Source organism: Astyanax mexicanus, chromosome 18 (assembly GCF_023375975.1).
Source record: "Astyanax mexicanus isolate ESR-SI-001 chromosome 18, AstMex3_surface, whole genome shotgun sequence".
In the NCBI taxonomy this organism is placed as follows: Eukaryota; Metazoa; Chordata; class Actinopteri; order Characiformes; family Acestrorhamphidae; genus Astyanax; species Astyanax mexicanus.
This window is the reverse complement of record NC_064425.1, coordinates 10,884,164-10,905,000: the sequence shown is the minus strand read 5'-3', so window position 1 is coordinate 10,905,000 and position 20,837 is coordinate 10,884,164. Positions and strand designations below refer to the sequence as shown.

Below are 20,837 nucleotides of genomic sequence, written 5' to 3'. Positions count from 1 at the left end.
TTCTCTCTCTCTTGTTTCTCTCTTTGATTTCTCTCTTTCTTGTTTCTCTCTCTCTTGTTTCTCTCTCTCTTGTTTCTCTCTCTCTTGTTTCTCTTTGATTTCTCTCTTTGTTTCTCTCTTCGATTTCTCTCTTTCTTGTTTCTCTCTTGGATATCACCCTTTCTTTAGTTTCTCTTTCTGTCTTGTTTCTCTTTTTCTTTCTTATTTTTCTCCGCTTTCTTTTTTCTCTTACTTGTTTCTCTCTTCTTGCGTCTCTCACTTAGTTTGTCTTTATCCCTCTCCCTCTCCTTTTGCTTTCTCTCTCCCATTTTCTCGTACACGCTCTCTCTCTCTCCCTCTCTCTCGGTCAGTGTAATTAAGGAATTGGCTGAGTATCATGTCTGACATTTCTCTGCCATTTCATTATCTGTAAGGAAGCAAACACCAGCAGTAAGACAGGAGCTGGGGTTCCACAGCGCGCCGCGGCTAAATGATACATCAGAGGAGTCGTGTGAAGCCTTCATCCTGCAGTCTTCTATATTCCACAGATAACTACCAAACCAGTTCACTTCACTTCCCTCCCGTTCCTCGGATCACATGGGACAGAATGTTAAAACGCTGGTGTTTAACCACTTCAGACCAGTACCTGCTAGATCCAGCCCTTCCTACCAGCTTAGCTCACTGTTTTTCAGTGATTATCTCCAATTCTTCACTCAGATCTGCACCATGTCCTTCAGGTTGGGAAGAAGATCCCTGTGGATCAAAATGTTTCACAATTGTTGCAGTTTTTGATGCTAGTTTTTTAACCATTCTTGAAATGTAAAGTTTCTTCCAGGTTTATCTCAAGTTTAGAAGTACAGAAAGTTGTCAAGCATCTCTCTGTATTTTGCTCCATTATCCAACAAACTAACCAACCAATCAATCAACCAACCAACCATCCAACCATCGATTCAACCAAGCAACAATCCAACCATTGATCCAACAAACCATCCATCCAACCATCTATTCAAACATCCATCCAGTCAACCAACCATCCATCCAGTCAACCAACCATTCATCCATCCAGTCAACCAACCATCCATCCATCCAGTCAACCAACCAACCATCCATCCAGTCAACCAACCAACCATCCATGCATCCATCCAGTCAACCAACCAACCAACCAACCAACCATCCATCCATGGTGTGATGCTGAAACTGGCTCTAATCAGGATCGCCCCAGGAAAGTGTTCTGAGTTTAACAATGTTGTTGACTTGTTTTTCCATCCATCCATCCATCCATCCATCCATTCATAATAGGAATGCCAGTGCTTGCTGGGAAAAAGCAAGTAAACAAACAACATGATGCTCCCACCCTCATGCTTTACAGTAGGGCTGCACAATATTGAAAAACTGCCATGCCAATATTTGGCTACTTTGATATACATTCTGCGATTTAAAAACATTTTTCACTGGATTTCTCTGGATGTTAATTAAACAAGTCATAATATTTTGCATTAAGCAAAAAGTTCAGAAAGAAACAAACAAATCAAAGTTACAAATTAATCATATCGGAACATAAATCAAATCATATTATGATGATCATACATTGATTCTATACATTTACATTGAAATATCCGTTATTTAAAGTTTCGCCGTTAAGAAGGAAAAAGGGGATTAATGGTGATTAGTCGATTTATTTATTTTTTAGTCGATTGACAGCAGTAGTTTATACAGGATCATGACAGGTGAATGAATCATATCAATGCTTAAACACTTTTTTTTTGCCTGGTTAAATTTTAGTGTAGATTCAGAGAGTATGTGATTCTACTCAATGGGGGGAAAAAAAATGAAAGAAGAAGGGCCTCTGGGACACGGAGCCTTGAATACACCTGACACAGCTCAGTGGACACATATGAAGCCCATCATGATCTGGATCAGGGGTGGAGAAAGCGAGGCACTGCACGGCACATCAGCCCTGAAGCTCTGAGACTGAGGAGCCGATGCTGCTTTCATTATTTTACAGGGGAAAATCCACCTCTGAATGTTGGAGGGTTTGTATTCAGCAGGCATGCAGCAGGTGGAGAGGTTAAAACACACACACACACACACACACACACCTAAACACTGCCACGCTGCCAGAGGGGCTTATTTTGAAAAGACACTGGCAGACGTCATGTACCCTGGAGGAAGCGAGTGCAGCTGGCGTGTAGCAGGAGGAGTCTTTAACCCCGGAGCCACGCAAATAAAAAATAAACTCCATTCAACAGCACCACAAACTCACCGCAACTCACTGCTGCCAGCTTCTGAGAGAACTTCATCTAATCTGAACTCAACAACTAACTACTGCAGTTCTTTCCAAAGCCTCTCCTCAGCTTAGTCATTTCCTGTCCCTATCAATAAGCTAGGCTTTCCTATCATATAGAAAGATAAAAGACTAGCCAAGCTTAAAGTCTTTACACACTGCATCTGATTTTTACGTTGTAAATTAATACTAAAGTCATCCAGACTAAGAAGGAACACATAAGGAATCATGTAGTAACTTAACCCTTTGAAGCCTAGACTGTAGGGGTGTGACGAGACACTAATATCACGAGACGAGACGAGACACTATACTGGGTTCACGAGAACGAGACGAGACAAGTTTTAAAAATACAATTTTAAAGAAAACTTCAAAAATGAAAAATAGCAAACTTAACAGACTGGTTTCTCTCACACACTGATTCTATAAGAAACAGAAATAAGACTAAGAATAAAAAAAAACTTTTCTAGGTCTCATATAGTGCAAACAATAAGTGCAAACCACAACCAGTCATATTAAGGTTTGTTTTTTTCTCCTAAATCACTTGTAATTTAACTATGCATAACCATAACAAGTCATATTAAGACTAAGCTTGAAGTGCAAACAGAGACAGAACATTTTTTAATACAGTACAGAGCTAAGAGATTAGTGCAACTGCCTATGAAACAGTCACATGTAGGATTTACTTACAGTATTTACTAGGGCTGTGAATCTTTGGGACAGTAAGAGCACTGTACCGCGGAGCGCACATACTGTCGCGCAGAGCTTTTTAACTGTATTATTATTATTATTATTATTATGCCGCTCTTAAACAGAAGTAACTGGATGAAAACGTTAGAAAAGCCCTGACTTTAGATATTTTTAAATCAAAGATTAAAATACTCGTTTTGCAGTAATTGCATTAAATTGCGTATATGTATGTATATATGTACACAATTTAAAGCAATTACTGCAATAAAGAAAAAAAAACACGAAAGTGCCATTCCAGAAAAACGAGTATTTTAATCTTTGATTTAAAAATATCTAAAGTCAGGGCTTTTCTAACGTTTTCATTCAGTTACTTCTGTTTAAGAGCGGCATATAGGCAGGACTAACTACAGTAGCACATACATGTTTTTAAACTGTTAATATAGTATTTTGTAAAATACTTATACACATTCAGCTTCATCGCTGTTCAGAAGCTTAAATCGCCCTACGTTTAACCGGTAGCACCGCGGTTTCCGCCTTCTTTTGACAGATCTGTTAAGGTGATTGGCTGCAGTAAAAAATGATGGACAGCTAAGTCTGTCTGATGATTGGCTTAATAAAAAAGTGATAGTAATAATAAAAGTTTTAAAGTGTAGTATCTGATTGGCTGCAGTCGAAAAATTATTGACACATGCTCCGCCCTTTAGCCACGCCCACTGGGGCTCCGGTCTGCAGCATTACCCTTTTCAGATCTCGTGCCACGAGATCTCGTCACACCCCTACTAGACTGTTTTGGTGTGTTTTTTGGTGTGTTTCAGTTTCTCTTTTAGGTCTTATAACATAGTAATTATACCAGACAGACAGATAAGCCATGAGCTCGGTTTACTTGCGTTTTTTTGAGGCTGCTAACGCTAACGAACTTGTCCTGTACAATAGAGGCAACTCTTGCTCTTCCTTTCCTGGGGCGGTTCTGATAAGTGCCAGATTCATCGTGATGTTACATTTAGCCAAATGTGTTTGGTCTCCAAAATTTAGCCAAAAGCTTATGACCACAGCTTGTGGCTTGTGATAGTATTAGTCAACCATATTTGCATTTTACCAATTAGTAACAACCTTAGAAACCATCTAGTAACACTTCAGGAACCTCCTAGGAACAACCTAGCAACCACCTAGCAACATCTGAGTAGCCAACACCTATATACAGGTAAACACTGCAACTTTAGTTACATTAGTCAACAATCGCCTGCCTCTGGCATGAAAAAAAAAATAATGGCACTATAAAAAAATGGGTAAAAAACAAAACAAAAAACAATGCAAACAAATGCTGGGATTTAAGCAAGTTTAAGCTGAAGCTGAAGATATAACTGTGTATTAAAGCTGCTTTAATGTATTTCCATTTAGACAGTGTGTAGAAATGAGCTGGTCATTGGGTGACCTGCATAAAGCAAAACAAGCAGTAGAATAAAGTGCAAATGTGGTGCCATTTAAAAACCATGATCATGATAATCACCATTATATGCAGTTTCATATTAAATAAGGAATAAAAGAATCAGCAATTTTGATCTACTGACCCTGATCTTAATGACGTCCTCAAACCAGGGGTCAAACACTATTCCAAATGTTATATTTACTGTTTACTACAATATAAAAGATTTGATTGCTGATCAGGTTATTGACCTTAATGTACTTATCATCAATCTATACGTGTATAAGCATGAGAGTGTGTATGAGTGTGTGTATGCTGCACAATGTACTGTTGCCTAGCATTAAATGACACTTCCACTCACACACACAGTGTGTAAAAAAAAAAAAAAAAAAAAAAAAAAGTGAGAGTGCTGAATCATCTTCCATTTATCACTCCCGCCTAAAAGCTCTCTCCCAAAGCATTCCAGGTATTTAAATCTCTCCTGACGTGTTGGAGTAGGAATTACACATACACACACACACACACACACACACACGATCATTGCAAAAACGAACCATCAGAACATGCTGAACAGTTCTGGAATAACCTATTAAAGGTCCAATCTCACTTCCTGTGCAAGATGCAAGAAGCATTGCGCTGCTCATTGCTATCTTACACCCTGAGAACAGTCTATTTAAACATCTTCCGCCTGCATCATTTAATTAGCAACAGTGCTTCTGAATATATCTACACTGATGGGCGGGGTGATCTGAATTCAACCTAGAGAGACATCACCAGTGAGACGTTCATTGCTATCTTGGCAATGAATTGTTGACAAGTGCATCACCAATGTGAACACACAGCGGTGCACAAACCCATAGTGCATGCCAGATGGCTGCAATGTAAACTTTTACATCATTAATAAACAGAATAAATAAATCAGAATGAGCATGTTTGTTTCCTCTGCTAAAAAATTGCTGGACACGTTCAGGTAGCTGCACCGTTAAAACAGCAATCCGCCAAAATCAGAGCGCTTCTGGCTCTTTGATGATTAATTAGGAGAATTAGTACATGTGTTTGAGCGTTTTGAGTCGCACAAGGCCTACTTTCCTCCATTGTCGCGATAGTAAAGACTGACACGCCCTAAATCAAGCTGCACTGTGCTTAGTTGACGGTTAGACTATAAATTGATAAAACTGGTTCAAACACAAAATCAAAATAATTGTTCTGAAAATGGAAAATGTCTAGTTTTTTTTTTAGTTCATTAAGGAAAACGGAAAGTGGAAAATGAGTCTTGAGCCACCGGCATGCGAGAGCAGAGTCTCAGGCTTGAGTCAGAGTTGAGTTTCGAGTTTTTAAAGAACAAGTCTGAATCAAGTCTTGAGATTTTAGAGGTTAAGACCAATTCAAGTCATAGGTGTGAATACAAGACGATGATTGGAAGAGAAGTACAAACATGCACCATTCCGACATATATGCAGCTGAAACAGAGAGCCTAGTGAATCCCAAATTTATCAACATTAACATTTTAATATAACATTATAGTCATTATGGCTTTAAGAAAATTGTGTTTTGGGGAGGGGGGGGGGGGTAGAGCACTATAGGACTCTGTAGTTTGGCCTTAGATTTTGTCCTTAATGGCATTTTTTTACCCTTATTTTACTTTTATGCTTTAAGTAGTTTTGAATTCAGTACTTACACTTTTACTTAAAGAGTGAAAAGCTTGAGTTGATACTTTAAATTCTACACAAGTATTTTAAACCCTAGAATCTATACTTCTACCTACAGAGTAATGAATGTGAAACAAGTCTAAGTCAAGTCTCTAATTAGAGCCTCTAAAAGAATAAGTCTTACTCGCATAAGGGATAAAAGAGTGAAAATGGACATGGGCTTAATACAGATGTAATAGTACAGCAATTTAAAGGCCACATTTATAGTCTCACTCTTGCAGGCATACACTCTGACATGACCACCTTATTACACACTCTCACACACTCTCACACACTCTCACACACTCTCACACACTCTCACACACTCTCACACACTCTCACACACTCTCACACACTCTCACACACTCTCACACACTCTCACACACTCTCACACACTCTCACACACTCTCACACACTCTCACACACTCTCACACACTCTCACACACACTATCCTGGACATGCTGTTCTCTCCAAGGACACACACTCATCTGAGTTACTTGTTAAAGTATAAGAGCCGTCTTTATATGCTTCAATTCATTCTTCTGTGTTTGTGTGCGTGTGTGTGTGTGTGTGTGTGTGAGGATCCTACTAATGGAGGTTATCATGAGTTTAATAGTGCAGATGAGACAGCGTGACAGAGCATTAACACAAAAGCACAGGTCAGATAGGTAGGTGTGTGTGTGTGTGTGTGTGTGTGTGTGAGAGAGAATCTGTGTAGGTGTGTGTGCGTACGCAGGGTCATGTCACAGTGCTCTTCATGGCTAATGGAGGAGCATCCCTCGCAATCAGAGAACTATTCTGGGCCAACTGAACTGAAGAACGGAGAGAGAGACAGACAGAGTCAAGTAGAGAAGTAGAAAAGTGTGAGAGGAAAGAAAGAGAAAAGTGAAAGAGAAATAAAGAAATGGAAGGTAAAGAGAGACAGAGAAAAAGTGTGTAAGAGAGAGAGAGGCATGAGCAAAAAAGAAAGAAAGGGAGAGAAAGAAAAAGAGAGGCATTAGAGAAAAAAATAGGTAAAAGTACAAGAAAGAAATAGAGAGAAAGATGGAAGAAAAGTGTGAGAAACGTGAGAAAGAGAGAGAAAGAGAGAAATAATAGGACAAAGACAGAGTGAAGAAAAAAGAAAGAGAAGGGCATGATTGAAAAAGAAAGGAAGAGAAAGAAAAAAGAAAGGGATTAGAGAAAAAAAGAAAGAGGGATAAGAGTGCAAAAAAGAAATAAAGAGAAAGATGGAAGGATTGAGGGAGGAAAGAGGAGAAAGAGACAGGTTGTGAGAAACTAAAATAAAATTGAGAATGTTTGAGAAAGAAAAAGAGAGAGAAAAGAAAAAGAGAGAGAAAAAGAGAGAGGGTGAAGCAGAATAAAATGAAGAATAATGTTTGAGAGAGAAAAAAAAAGAGTTAAAAAAGAGAGAGAGTGTGTGAAGTGGAATAAATATAGAATAATGTTTAAAAGAGAGAAAAAGAGAGAGAAAAGAAAAAGAGAAAGAGAGAGCATGAAGTGGAATAAAATGTAGAATAATGTTTGAAAGAGAGAAAAAGAGAGAGAAAAGAAAAAGAGAAAGAGAGAACGTGAAGTGGAATAAAAAGTAGAATAATGTTTGAAAGAGAGGAAAAGTGAGAGAAAAGAAAAAGAGAAAGAGAGAACGTGAAGTGGAATAAAAAGTAGAATAATGTTTGAAAGAGAGAAAAAGAGAGAGAAAAGAAAAAGAGGAAGAGAGAGCGTGAAGTGGAATAAAATGTAGAATAATGTTTGAAAGAGAGAAAAAGAGAGAGAAAGAGAGAGAAAAGAAAAAGAGGAAGAGAGAGCGTGATGTGGAATAAAATGAAGAATAATGTTTAAGAGAGAGAAAAAGAGAGCGAAAAAAGAAAGAGAGAAAAGAGAGTGTGATGTGGAATAAAATTGAGAATAATATGCAAGAAAGAAAGAAAGAGAGAGAGAGAGAGACAGAGAGAGAGTGAAAGAGAGAGAGAGAGAGAAAAGTGGAATGAAAGGGTGAGATATGAAAGGACTCAGAACCCTGTTGAGCTGGGTGTTAATATGCTAATGAAGTAATAATATGCGCTAATAGATCAATTGGATTAAGGAAGCAGTTCAGTAATAATAAAGACATGAGGAGATTCTAAAGAGCCTCTTGAACAGAGACGAGGAGGGGGGTGATGAGGAGGGGGCGGAGCCTGGCGCAGAGCTTTAATGGGAAACAGATCATTAAGGGAAGGCTGGTATGCTAATGAGGGTGGGAGAAATGCTAATCAGATGCAGATGAGGTAGTCTGCAGTGCAGTGTGTTGACTCGGCAGGTTAACCTCGTCACCTTAATATCAGTGTTGGCTTACCCGACCACCATCAATATCAGTCAGCCTGTCCTCCGCTGTAGCACCCCCCCTTTATTCTTTACAGCCCCTCCATCCCTTTATCATCCATCCATCTCCATCACTCTATCATTTCTTATCTACGGCTTTACCACTAGGTATACACTGAACGTTTAGCAAGATAAAACATTTGGCTGAAAATGGCGAGAAAAAAAAAAAAAAAACATCCGGTGTTCGGCCAAATTATGGAAGACTAAATATATTATACACAACTTTTACTAATTTATTTTCAATCATATTGCATATTATTTTTTATTTATGAACATTATGTATGAATATTCCACCCCTAATAAATAGTTGCTAGATTACCGTACATGGCTGAAGAAACCCAGTGCTAAAATCCACTCCATGTGCCAAACAACCATTGCATTGTTTTAAAACACTTATATTTGTAGAATGTGTAAAACTAACATCTCGTTTGGAGGAAGCAGTATAAAAAAATTTTAACACCATTAACCGGATACCTCTCTTCAGAGTGCATCAAACAGTGAGTATCAGAACACTAACCGGAATCCTCTCTCAAGAGTGCATCACTCAAAAACATCAGCCCAAATGCTGATTACAACACTGAGCATCACAGTGTAGCAGTGTCTCTTTCGCTCTCTCTCTCTCGCTCTCTTTCTCTCTCACAATCTCTCTTTCACTCTCACACTCTGTCTCTTGCTCTCTCTTGCACACTCGCACTCTTGGTCTTGCCCTCACACTCGCTCTCTGTTTCTCTCTCACAATCTCTCTTTCACTCTCTCACTCTCTTGCTCACTCTTGCACACTCGCACTCTCTCTCGCTCTCTGTTTCTTACCCTTCCACTTTTTCTGTCTTGTGCTTTCTCACACTCTCTCTTGATCTTACACTCTCTCACAATCTCACTCTTTCTCTCTTTCTCTCTTACACTCTCTCTTGCACACTCACTCGTGCTCTCGCTCTCTCTGTCTCGTTTTGTGCTCTCTCTATTGCTCTCGTTCTCTCACACATTCTCACAATTTACTCTCTTTCTCTCTCGTACTCCCTCTTGCACTTTCTTGCACACTCTTTTGTGCTTTTTCTCTCTCTGTCTCGCTCTAATGCTCTCTCTCTCTCTCTCTGTCGTTCTCGCGCCCTCTCTTTCTCACTCTCGAGCTCGGTATTGGGGCTTTATTGGTGAGTAAGAGCATTAATACATAAGCACGGTCTCACTATTCCCGTCTGTCACATGATTTAAAATACGTTGAGGTATAAATGTATAAATATGACTGTATACCAGCTCACATCTTTAGAAGCTCACCTGTAGTAAAAAAAAAAAAAAAAAAACTTTAAAAAGTTTGGACCTTCCTTCATTCCTTGTTCTCTATATCTCACCTGCACGAGGAACCAGGAGATAAGCACTGAGGCCCAGGGGTTCCCACTGGCGGAGGTTTTCTTAGCAGGGGACAGGACTTTACCTGTGGAGAGAGAGAGAGAGAATAAAGAAACAAAGAAAGAATGAGATAAAGAAAGAGAGAGAGAAAGAGCACTTTAATGCTGCTTTAATAGAGTCAATCCATCTTTTTCAGTGATAAGAGCTGTAAGGAGATTCTGAGGGAACGGCGGGCCGGCCCGGTACAGAGCCGCGGTTCTGCAGACCTGCCGGAGGAGAAAAGAGCGAGGGAGAGGAGAGCAGACTGCGGGTGAAGGGCAAAAGGAGTCCGTCACTCAATCCTGCACTCGTTTATCCTCATCCCATCCATCAAAAGATGTGACGTCAAACATCGAGTTCAGCGAATTATACACACTAACATGCACACACACCTGCACCCGGAGCACTGGCACACGGCTGCAAGCTCACATTCGGTCACTTTATTGGAAACAGTTACCTTATTCCTTGTCTCTATTGATGTACAGTTACTGTATGTTTATAGTGTGTTTTTAATGTGGATGAGTTTAAAAATATCTTAAGATAGTCAGATGAAAAAAAGTCAGATGTATACATTTTTGGATTCAGATCTATAAATAAAAGTTTATTTAATTTATAATTCAGAAACACAAGTTGAAATACTAATAATGTCAGCTTTTAAGCTAGATAGATTAATTTACTTACTTATAATAATTGATTAATTGATTTATTTAAATGACAAAACTGTGTCCCGCTTTATCATAAGTGTCTCTAATAACTGTGTAGTAACATGTTAATCATTTAATAACAGTGTAACTACTGGTGAAGCTGCATTGGTACAGATTAATAATAGTTGTACAGGTTATATACAGGGGATGGACAATGAAACTGAAACACCTGGTTTTAGACCACAATAATTTATTGTGGTGACGGACAGTTCTGGTGGAAACAGGAGAGTTGAGGTACACATTGAATTCTGTTGTGATTTGATCAGCCGTTGTTTTCATGTTTTTAGGATACAATCCGGGTTAGCACCCAAACATCCCTTTCAGACAGCTTCCTCTTGCGTCCACAGTTAATCCTGTTGTATGTGGTTTGTCCTTCTTGGTGGTATGCTGACATTACCCTGGATATCATGGCTCTTGATGCATCACAAAGACTTGCTGTCTTGGTCACAGATGCTCCAGCAAGACGTGCACCAACAATTGGTCCTTTAAACTCTGGTATGTCACCCATAATGTTGTGTGCATTGCAATAATTTGAGGAGAACTGTGCTCTTACCCTGCTAATTAAACCTTCACACTCTGCTCTTACTGGTGCAACGTGCAATTAATGAAGATTGGCCACCAGGCTGCTCCAATTTAGCCATGAAACCTCCCACACTAAAATGACAGGTGTTTCAGTTTCATTGTCCAACCCCTGTAACTGCACGTGTGTTAAAAATCACTTTGTGTAATATTGTAAGATTTTTATTCTGCGAAAGAGCTATTATCTGGGGTGCTGTTAAATGTTAATAGTTTCTGAGACTGGTAGCTTTGATGATCTATGCAACAGAGGGAACTCTTGCTCTTCATTTCCTGGGGCAGCCCTGATGAGTGCCAGTTTCATCATCATCAACATTTTTAATGTTTTTTGTGACTACTCTTGAGGATACTTTCAAAGTTCAACTAAAATTATGACCCTATTTTCTGGGCCGACAAATTGCTTGCATTGGACCCGAATTTCAGAGAAGTAATTTGATGGAAGCGGCGACATGCGACTAGCATATCACAATTTTTTGTATGCAACTCTACCTATTCTATCTCAGCAAGAATTTCCCGTGGATCCACAGTGGTGCTTCACACCAATAACACTGTGTTCCTGCTACACCACGGAATTAAAAACTAAAATAAACTCAGATTTAAGAAAATAGCAGCCAAATTATGAATCATCTACGCTGAAAGAAAGGTCCTCCTTCACGAGGCCAGAACATTGTTTCAGAAGCTGCAGGTGCTGGCGGAAGGGCACGGTGACTCAGCAGCAAATTTAAGCTTTGTATAAAAGGCCTCACCATCACACACACACAGGCTTAATTACAGCTAACACACCATAATACACTCTCTCACACAAGCAGAACAGAGGTCAAAAGTATGAACACAGCTGACCAAACTTCTTTTCCATCTGAAACTAAGGGCTTAAAGCTAAAGCCATGCAATCAAGCTTAATTCATATCAAACTCACTGTTTCTAAAATTCTAAAATATTTATTATTTAGCATTTAACATATAAATTAATATGGAAGTGATCCAGACTATGAAGGAACGCATAAGGAATCATGTAGTAACTTAAAAGTATTAAACAAACCAAAATACTCTGTATTCTGTAAGAAGCATTTATGTGCTCTTATCTGGGGAGCTGTTAACTTGTGTTACTGCTACCACTGATGAAAACAATCCTAGAGGAAACACTGCCATGTTACTCCAAATAATGAGTAATTGTTTTGCCATTTTTAGGTGGAATAATACTGGTTGTTGTATCCCTTGTGTGGCTATATCAAATCTAATTCTTAATTTATAGGGGTTGAACAATGAAACTGAAACACCTGTCATTTTAGTGTGGGAGGATTCATGGCTAAATTGGAGCAGCCTGGTGGCTGATCTTCATTAATTGCACATTGCACCAGTAAGAGCAGAGTGTGAAGGTTCAATTAGCAGAGTAAGTATTAAGTATTAAAAATATTGCAATGCACACAATATTATGGGTGACATACCAGAGTTCAAAAGAGGACAAATTGTTGGTGCACGTCTTGCTGGTGCATCGGTGACCAAGACAGCAAGTCTTTGTGATGCATCAAGAAACACAGTATCCAGGGTAATGTCAGCCGACCACCAAGAAGTACGAACCACATACAACAGGATTAACTGTGGACGCTGTAAGAGGAAGCTGTCTGAAAGGGATGTTCGGGTGCTATCCATTTCGGATTGTATCCAAAAAACATAAAACCACCATGTGCACCTCAACTCTCCTGTCTCCACCAGAACTGTCCGTCAGGACAATAAATTATTGTGGTCTAAAACCAGGTGATTCAGTTTCATTGTTCAACCCCTGCAAGTGTTTTTGGGAAGAACACTACAGTGATAATCAAACCCACAAGCCCTGTAGTCCCTCTAACTAACAATAGAGGTCAATAATCAAACCAATAACACCCAAATCCTCTCTACAATAAAAAGAGCTAAATAAAGGTGGCTCACCAAACAGGTCGTCACGGGCGAGAGCATACAGGATACGGGACGCTCCAATCAGGTTACTCATAGAAGCGGAGAGGGTGGAGGAATACACCCCAATAGTGACGAAGGGGTGCCACAGGTTTATGTCCCGTAGAAAGCTGTAGTCTCTCTGTAACAGCACCCTGGAGAGAGAGCGAGAGAGAGAGAGCGAGCGAGAGAGAGAGCGAGCGAGAGAAAGAAAAAAAGAGAGAGAGAGAGGTTACAGTGTTATTAAAAGAACAGTTATACAGCACAACAACCACCTAGAAAACAACAATTTAGATAACAACCACTTGGGATAATACCACAGAAACCACTTACAACAGCAGAGTTGCCTTGCAACTCCATATAAGCCATAGGAACAACCCATAGCAACTGTGTAACAAAAGCAAACCAACCACTTAGCAACAGCTTAGCAACAGTCCACCTATTTCACCGCAACATAACTGGGATACCACAGCAACCACCTAGAAACCCTATAGAAATCAGCAGAAAAAACATACATTCCACACAAAAACAGAACCAGGATGGAAGTCATATGAAACAACACAAAACACTATAGCAACCACCACCTGGAAGACCATATGAACTTAATAAAAACTGAACGCAACTACTTGGAACAACTGTACATCACAACAGCTGAATAGCGCAACCATTTGGAACAGTTTTGCAACAGTTTGGATTGGCTCAGTAAATAATAGTAAATTATAAAAAAATAAAACTTTCAAAGTTCTTGAAATGTTTCAGACTGACTACACAAATGTAGTCAAATTTTGACCCAATTTTGTCCGAGCCGACAAATTGCTTGAGCTGGATCCAAATTTCAGAGAAGTAATTTGATGGAAACGGCGACATGTGACCTCCCGACGAAAACACTAGCATATTACGATTTTTTTTGTATTTTATCGCCTAGTTCGACAAGCTCCACAATGTTCCCCCTGGTGCTGACCAATAGCCATGATTGTCAGATTTTTTGTTGAAGGACCAACCACATCCAACAGGATTAACTGTGGACGCAAGAGGAAGCTGTCTGAAAGGGATGTTCGGGTGCTAACCCGGATCGTATCCAAAAAACATAAAACCACGGCTGATCAAATCACGGCAGAATTCAATGTGCACCTCAACTCTCCTGTTTCCACCAGAACTGTCCGTTAGAACAATAAATTATTGTGGTCTAAAAGCAGGTGATTCAGTTTGGAACAGTTTAGCAACAGTTTGGATTGGCTCAGTAAATAATAGTAAATTATAAAAAAAAAAAAAAATTATGTCAGGGGTCCAGACTAACACCATCCCAACCTCCCAGAAACAATAACAATAGTAGATGGGACTGGATTCAAGCTCTTTTGGAATGGAGAATTTGTGTATGTGAAACTGATGGTACGTTTTTTGAGATCACCTGCTTACTGAAACAGGACTGGGAGTTGTCCTAATGCTTAGCACAGTGTCAGTTTACAGATTAAGAAGTCCTGCCTTTTAACATAGAGCCAATCAGCTTGCTGGTAACGCCAAAAAAGTAAGAGTGTCAAAATGTGGTGCTAGTGAGAAAAGGCCCTAAAGGAAATAATTGTGGTTGGTGCATTGCCATATCAGTCAACTGTGGAACCTCAAAAGTGTCAACAGCAATCAGGAAACTGCACAACCTGCTGGCTAACTGCAGAACTGAGGTTTTTGGTTGGGCAAATTGACTTCAAATGTGTCAGCCGGCGAAAAATTGGTAAGACACTTAAAAAAAAAAAAAAAAAAACATTTTTATAAAAAAATAAACTGGTTGATCACATCGGTGTGTATTATATTAGGAAATGTTACCCAACTCTCTGTTTACTCTCCTTTTACATTGTACAATTGGAGGGGTGGGGTTGAAAGACAGAGAAAAAAAAGCAAAAGGAATGAGAGACAGAAAGAATATGAAAAACAAGGATGAGAAAGAACAAAAAAGGAGAGGGCAAACGGAGGGAAAGAAGGAAAAAAAGAGCAGAAAGAAGAATGGAGAGAAAGATATAAAAAAAAGTCGGGAAAGAGAGAAAGGTCAGATATGTCCTTATATTATCTTACTCTCACTTCTCTCTTTGTTCCTCCCCCGTCCTCCCTCTGTCTCACATACACTCTGTCTTTCTCTACCCCCCCCCTCTTTTTCTCTCTCTCTCTCCATCATCATCACTCTCCTCACGTTCTGTTTCAGGTCGAGCAGTTTTAATACTGATCATCACAGGCCTATTAATTACTGCTCAGACCAACCAAGGACCTAAACACACACACACACACACACACACCACTTTAATGCAGTGACTGAAGAGTTGAGTTAAGAGAGCCGCACAAAATAGAAAATGCCACCATACCTTCTTACTCTGTGTGTGTGTGTGTGTGTGTGTGTGTGTGTGTGTGTGTGTGTGTGTGTGTGTGTGTGGTCAATATCTGTTATTAGTTAATTAATAACAGCGCAGAATTCATCCAATACTGACAGCTGCAAACAAAGTCATTAGGATGCTTGGTGTGTGTGTGTGTGTGTGTGTGTGTGTGCGTGTGTGAGAGAGAGACAGAGAGAAGGAGAGACTGAGCAGGGAGTAAAGAATAAAAGAACATGTAAAGGGAAGAAATAGTGATAAGGAGAAAAAAGACAGCATAAGAGAGAGAGACATTTAAAAACTCCACTGGTCAATGTGGTGTTAGTAGAGAAAGGCCCTAAAGTAGATCTTCATGTCAGTAAACTGTGGAACTTCAAAATTGGCAACAGTATCAGTGAAACTGAGGAACCTGCTGGATGATGGCAGAACTGAGCAACTGGACTTTAACGTGCCAGTTGTGTGTGTATATGTGTGTGTGTGTGTGTGTGTTTTATACTGTGAAATATGATCTAAATGAAATCTCTGATACAAGAGAAGTAAATAATTAAATACTCCTCTTAAAGATGATTCACCACTGACCCCAAACAATTAGATTCAATTAAATTTTTACTAATTGATTCACTGATTCACTAAATCAAAAAATTCTATTATTTACTAGAAGTGAATATATAAGTAAATCTTAAAGTGCACAATATTTAAATTTGAATTAAAGTCTTTAATAAATAAAGTGTAATATAATTAAATTTATGCACAATTCTTTAAGAAATTCAGATTACAATAAGAACAAATAACACACACACACTTATTTCATTCTTATCTTCTTACAATTTATATATCATTATTGTACCCTTCTACAAATTATATATATATATATATTTTTATAATATACATATTTAAGTATGATATATATATGCACTGTACCCATTAATCTATGTCTGTACTATTTATCTGAAATGCTTTGACAATATAAATGTAACTTTGTCATGTCAATAAAGCAAACTGAACTGAAATGACAGAGAGAGAGAGAGAGAGAAATTAAGTGTGAGAGTAAGACATTTGACACCATTTATTAAACACTCTCAAACAAAACGCCAAAAACAAAAAACGAGAGAGTATAAGAGAGTGAGAGAGACAGAATACAAGAGTGAGAGTGAGTATAAAAGAGACAGTGTAAAAGAGAGAGTATAAAAGAGTGAGAGAGTGTGAGAGAGAGAGAGAAAGAGAGAGAGAGAGAGATGGTTCTCGAGTTAAGTGCTCCCTGGAGAAAGCGTAGCAGCAGATCATTAAACAGGATCAATAGCTAACAACCCAGCCGAGATATCTACTACACTCTATCCATCTCTCACTCTCTCTCTCTCTCTCTCTCTCTCTCTCTCTCTCTGTATTTACCTCTACATCTCTTTATCTCACGTCTTTATCAGTCCTTTTCTTCTTTTTACTTCTCTCTATCTTTCTCTATCTTATTTTTCTCTCTCTCACACTCAATCCTACCTATATCTCTCTCTTAATTTTATCTCTTTCTCACCAATTTCCCTCTATCCATCCATCTGCATCTCCCTCTCCACGCTCCCTCCTCTTGTCTCTTTACTTGTCTTTTCATGTTTTGGCTTTGTTTCAAATATCATTCTTTTATCTTTTTTCAGCTCCTCCTTCACTCGGTTTCTCACTCTCTCTCCTTTATCACATTCCTCTCTCCATTTCACTCCTTTCCTCTGCATGCCCCACACTGAGGGAGAGAGAGGGAAAACAAACAAGAGAGTTAGAGAGAGAGAGAGAGAGAGAGAGAGAGAGAGAGAGAGAAGGGAGAAGAGCAGCCAGGAGGCCAGTTCTCTGCAGCTGTGTGATAGCGGGATGTGAAGCGAGGGATGAGACAAACAAAAGGAGAGAGAGAGCGCGAGAGCAGGCAGAGACGGAGAGCAGACAGCGCAGAGACAGAGCAGCAAGAACTGCTGGACCTGTTGCTGCACAATGTCTGGAACCAGAGAGAGAGAGAGGGAGGGTGAGAGAGAGGGAGGGGAAGAGAGAGAGAGGGAGAGGGAGGTAGAGGGAGGAAAAGAGAGAGTGCACTGCTGTGTGTTAGAGATAGCCGAACAAAAGGGGGATGGCAGATTTGACTTAATACAATTAAACACTGCCTCCGTAATGAATCCATCACACACACACACACATACACACTTGTGAATAAACCTCCATGGGATTAACTGAACGACTGAACGATTCAACATGCATAAACACACACACACACACACACACAGTATAAACTGTTTGCCAGTTTTGATCTGCCACCTGATCTGACCATAACCACTACTGATACCTCATCCTTAAGTATCTGTCAATCTGTCAAAGTATCAGTCAATACAGAGTATTGATACCTGATCCTTAAGTATCATCCAATACAGAGTATTTATACCTGATATTTAAGTATCTGTAGATCTGTCAAAGTATCAGTCAATACAGGGAATCAATACCTGATCCTCTAGCATTTTTAGATCTATCAAAGTATCAGCCAATACAGAGTATCGATACCTGATCCTCAAGTACCTGTCAATATAGAGTATCGATACCTGATCCTCAAGTACCTGTCAATATAGAGTATCGATACCTGATCCTCAAGTATCTGTAGATCTCTCAAAGTATCAGCCAATACAGAGTGTCAATACCTGATCCTTAAGTATCAGCCAATACAGATTATCAATACCTAATCTTCAAATATATCTCAATCTGTCAAGTATCAGTCAATACAGGGAATCAATACCTGATCCTCTAGCATTTTTAGATCTATTAAAGTATTAGCCAATACAGATTATTGATACCTGATCCTCAAATATCTGTCAATATAGAGTATCGATACTTGATTCTCATGCATCTTTAGATCTTTCAAAGTATCAGCCAATACAGAGTATCAATACCTGATCCTTAAGTATCTGTAGATCTGTCAAAGCATCAGCCAATACAGAGTATCCATACCTGATCCTTAAGTATCAGCCAATACAGAGTATCAATACCTGATCCTTAAGTATCAGCCAATAAAGGAATCAATACCTGATCCTCAAGTATCAGTCAATACAGGGAATCAATACCTGATCCTCTAGCATTTTTAGATCTATTAAAGTATTAGCCAATACAGAGTATTGATACCTGATCCTCACGTATCTGTCAATATAGAGTATCGATACCTGATCCTCAAGTATCTGTAGATCTGCCAAAGTATCAACCAATACAGAGTATTTTTATCTCAAAGTATCAGCCAACACAGAGTATTAATAACTTATCCATACGTATTTCTATCTGTCAAACTATCAGTCAAAAATAGTATCGATACACGATCCTCCAGTATATTTATGTCAATGTATCAGCCAATACAAAGTATCAATAACTAATCAAGTATCTTTTAATACAGAGCATTGATATCTGATCCTCAAGTATCTGTCAATCTGTCAAAGTATCTTTCAATACAGACACCTGAGCTTCAATTCTTTGCCAAGAGCAACAGCTGGTGCTTAAGTATCTCCTGACATCCGATACTCAAGCGTCAGAAATATCTGATCTTTTAGTATCCGCTGATATCTGCAGATATGTGATACATGTGCACATGAAGGACAGTTGAATTCTGGCACTACAGAGGCTACAAACCAAGGTGCAGACAAAAGAGGTGTTCTTGCTCCTGGTCAAATGAATCATGGTCCGGTTCATCTACAGCATAAAAGCACTTTTCAAGATGCTTTAAATTTTTAGACCAGTTACAGGAAGCTGAAGCAGACTCATCTTCAGCCTTAAAAAAAAATGAAGGAAAAAAAAGAAGTGGTGTTGTGCTGAAATTCTACTCCCCTTGGTGTGCTTAGACCTAGACTTGTGTATAACAGATTATGTTGGTGATTCTGTATCTACTGTAACTGTAGATTAACCCTTATTTATAAACATATTCGTAGGGAGACAGATTCTAGCAGAGAGTTAAAATTGAGCACAACACCCATTTCACTCATGCTTTTTCAGTTCTACTACTCTAGTACTAATATTCTAGATCAGATTAAGGACACTTTTAGTTTTAAAAATTGAACGAAACATGCTGATGATGATCCTGGATACTAATCATATAAATCCTATAAACGATTAATAGCAAATTCAACTAAGCTGTCCTTTATTGATGTTCATCCTCTTTGTCTGTCCACATTTCTATTACTGCACTGTTGCAACAGCTTGAAAAAACAAAGGCATATTTTACTTCAGTTCTCGCTCACAGACACGCTGAGAGAAAAACGTCTTTCCAACTGAGATGAAGAACGCTTCCTTCACAGTGGTGAAATTGAACAATTGGATGTTTTTATTTTTTTTCTCCGACAACAGCATTCAGTTTCAGACTGGTCACGTGATGCACCGCTGTAGCAAGACCAGCAGAAGACTCGGTACGGAAGTTCTCGCTGTGTTTTCTGGGGTGTGTGGTGAGGAAGGGAGGGAGGGAGGGAGGTGTGTGTTGTAATGTGTGTATGTTGGATGAAATTCCCCTTTATGCCTTTTTAAGTCGTATCAGCCTTTCTCCAAATGTGTAGTTTTTACTCTTCAAATGTGCAGAGAGAGAAAACAGTAATCCTGCATTCACCAGAGTGAGAGAGAGAGAGAGAGAGAGAATGAGAAAGAGTGAGAGAGCAAGCAAAAGAGTGACAATGAGAGGAGCGTGTAAGACCAAAAGACAAGAGACAGAGAGCGAGAGAGAGAGTGTGAGAGTGAGAAACAGAGACTAAAAGAGCGAGAGAGAGAGTGAGAGATAGAGAGTGAGAGCGAGAGAGAGTGTGAGAGATAGAGAGTGAGAGCGAGAGAGTGAGAGACAGAGACTGAGAGAGCTAGAGAGAGAGACTGAGAGAGCGAGAGAGAGAGTGTGTGAGAGCGAGAGAGTGAGAGCGAGAGAGTGAGAGACAGAGACTGAGAGAGCTAGAGAGAGAGACTGAGAGAGCGAGAGAGAGAGTGTGTGAGAGCGAGAGAGTGAGAGACAGAGACTGAGAGAGAGAGTGAGAGACAGCGAGTGAGAGAGAGAATGTCTGAGAGTGTGATGAGAGTGAGAGAGCGAGGGGGCGAGCAAGTGAGTTAAAGAGAGAGACTGAGAGACAAAGAGAGTGTGAGAGTGAGAGCGAGAGAGTGTGAAAGTGAGAGTGAGAGACAGTAAGAGAGAGTGAGCTAGCAAGCAAATGAGAGATAAAGAGAGGGGTAGTACTGAGAGACAAAGAGCAAGACATAGAATGAGAGTGTGAGAGAGTGTAATAAGAGAGTGAGAGAGACTAAATGTGTAAGTGTAATGAGACTAAGAGAAAAAATAAAGAACGAGAGTGTGTGAGTGAGAGAAAGTATGAGAGAGTAAGAGATAGAGAGAGTGAGAAAAAGAGAGATAGAACGAGAGTGATAGAGAAAGTATGAGAGAGTAAGAGATAGAGAGAGAGTGAGGAAAAAAGAGATAGAAGGAGAGTGAGAGAGAAAGTGA

General features: G+C 39.4%; 1 protein-coding gene across 2 annotated transcripts in view; it reads right to left on the bottom strand.

Annotated features, from left to right (window-relative positions):
* Positions 1–20,837, bottom strand: part of zgc:153039 (uncharacterized protein LOC767698 homolog) — a 77,012-nt gene that overhangs the window by 30,139 nt on the left and 26,036 nt on the right. For both annotated transcript variants that reach the window (XM_049467140.1, XM_049467141.1), the window contains exons 7-8: positions 13,011–13,168; positions 9,769–9,851 (exon numbers count right to left, since the gene is read on the bottom strand). In XM_049467140.1, the coding sequence (XP_049323097.1) occupies positions 9,769–9,851; positions 13,011–13,168 (241 nt within the window). The remainder of the gene's footprint in view (positions 1–9,768; positions 9,852–13,010; positions 13,169–20,837) is intronic.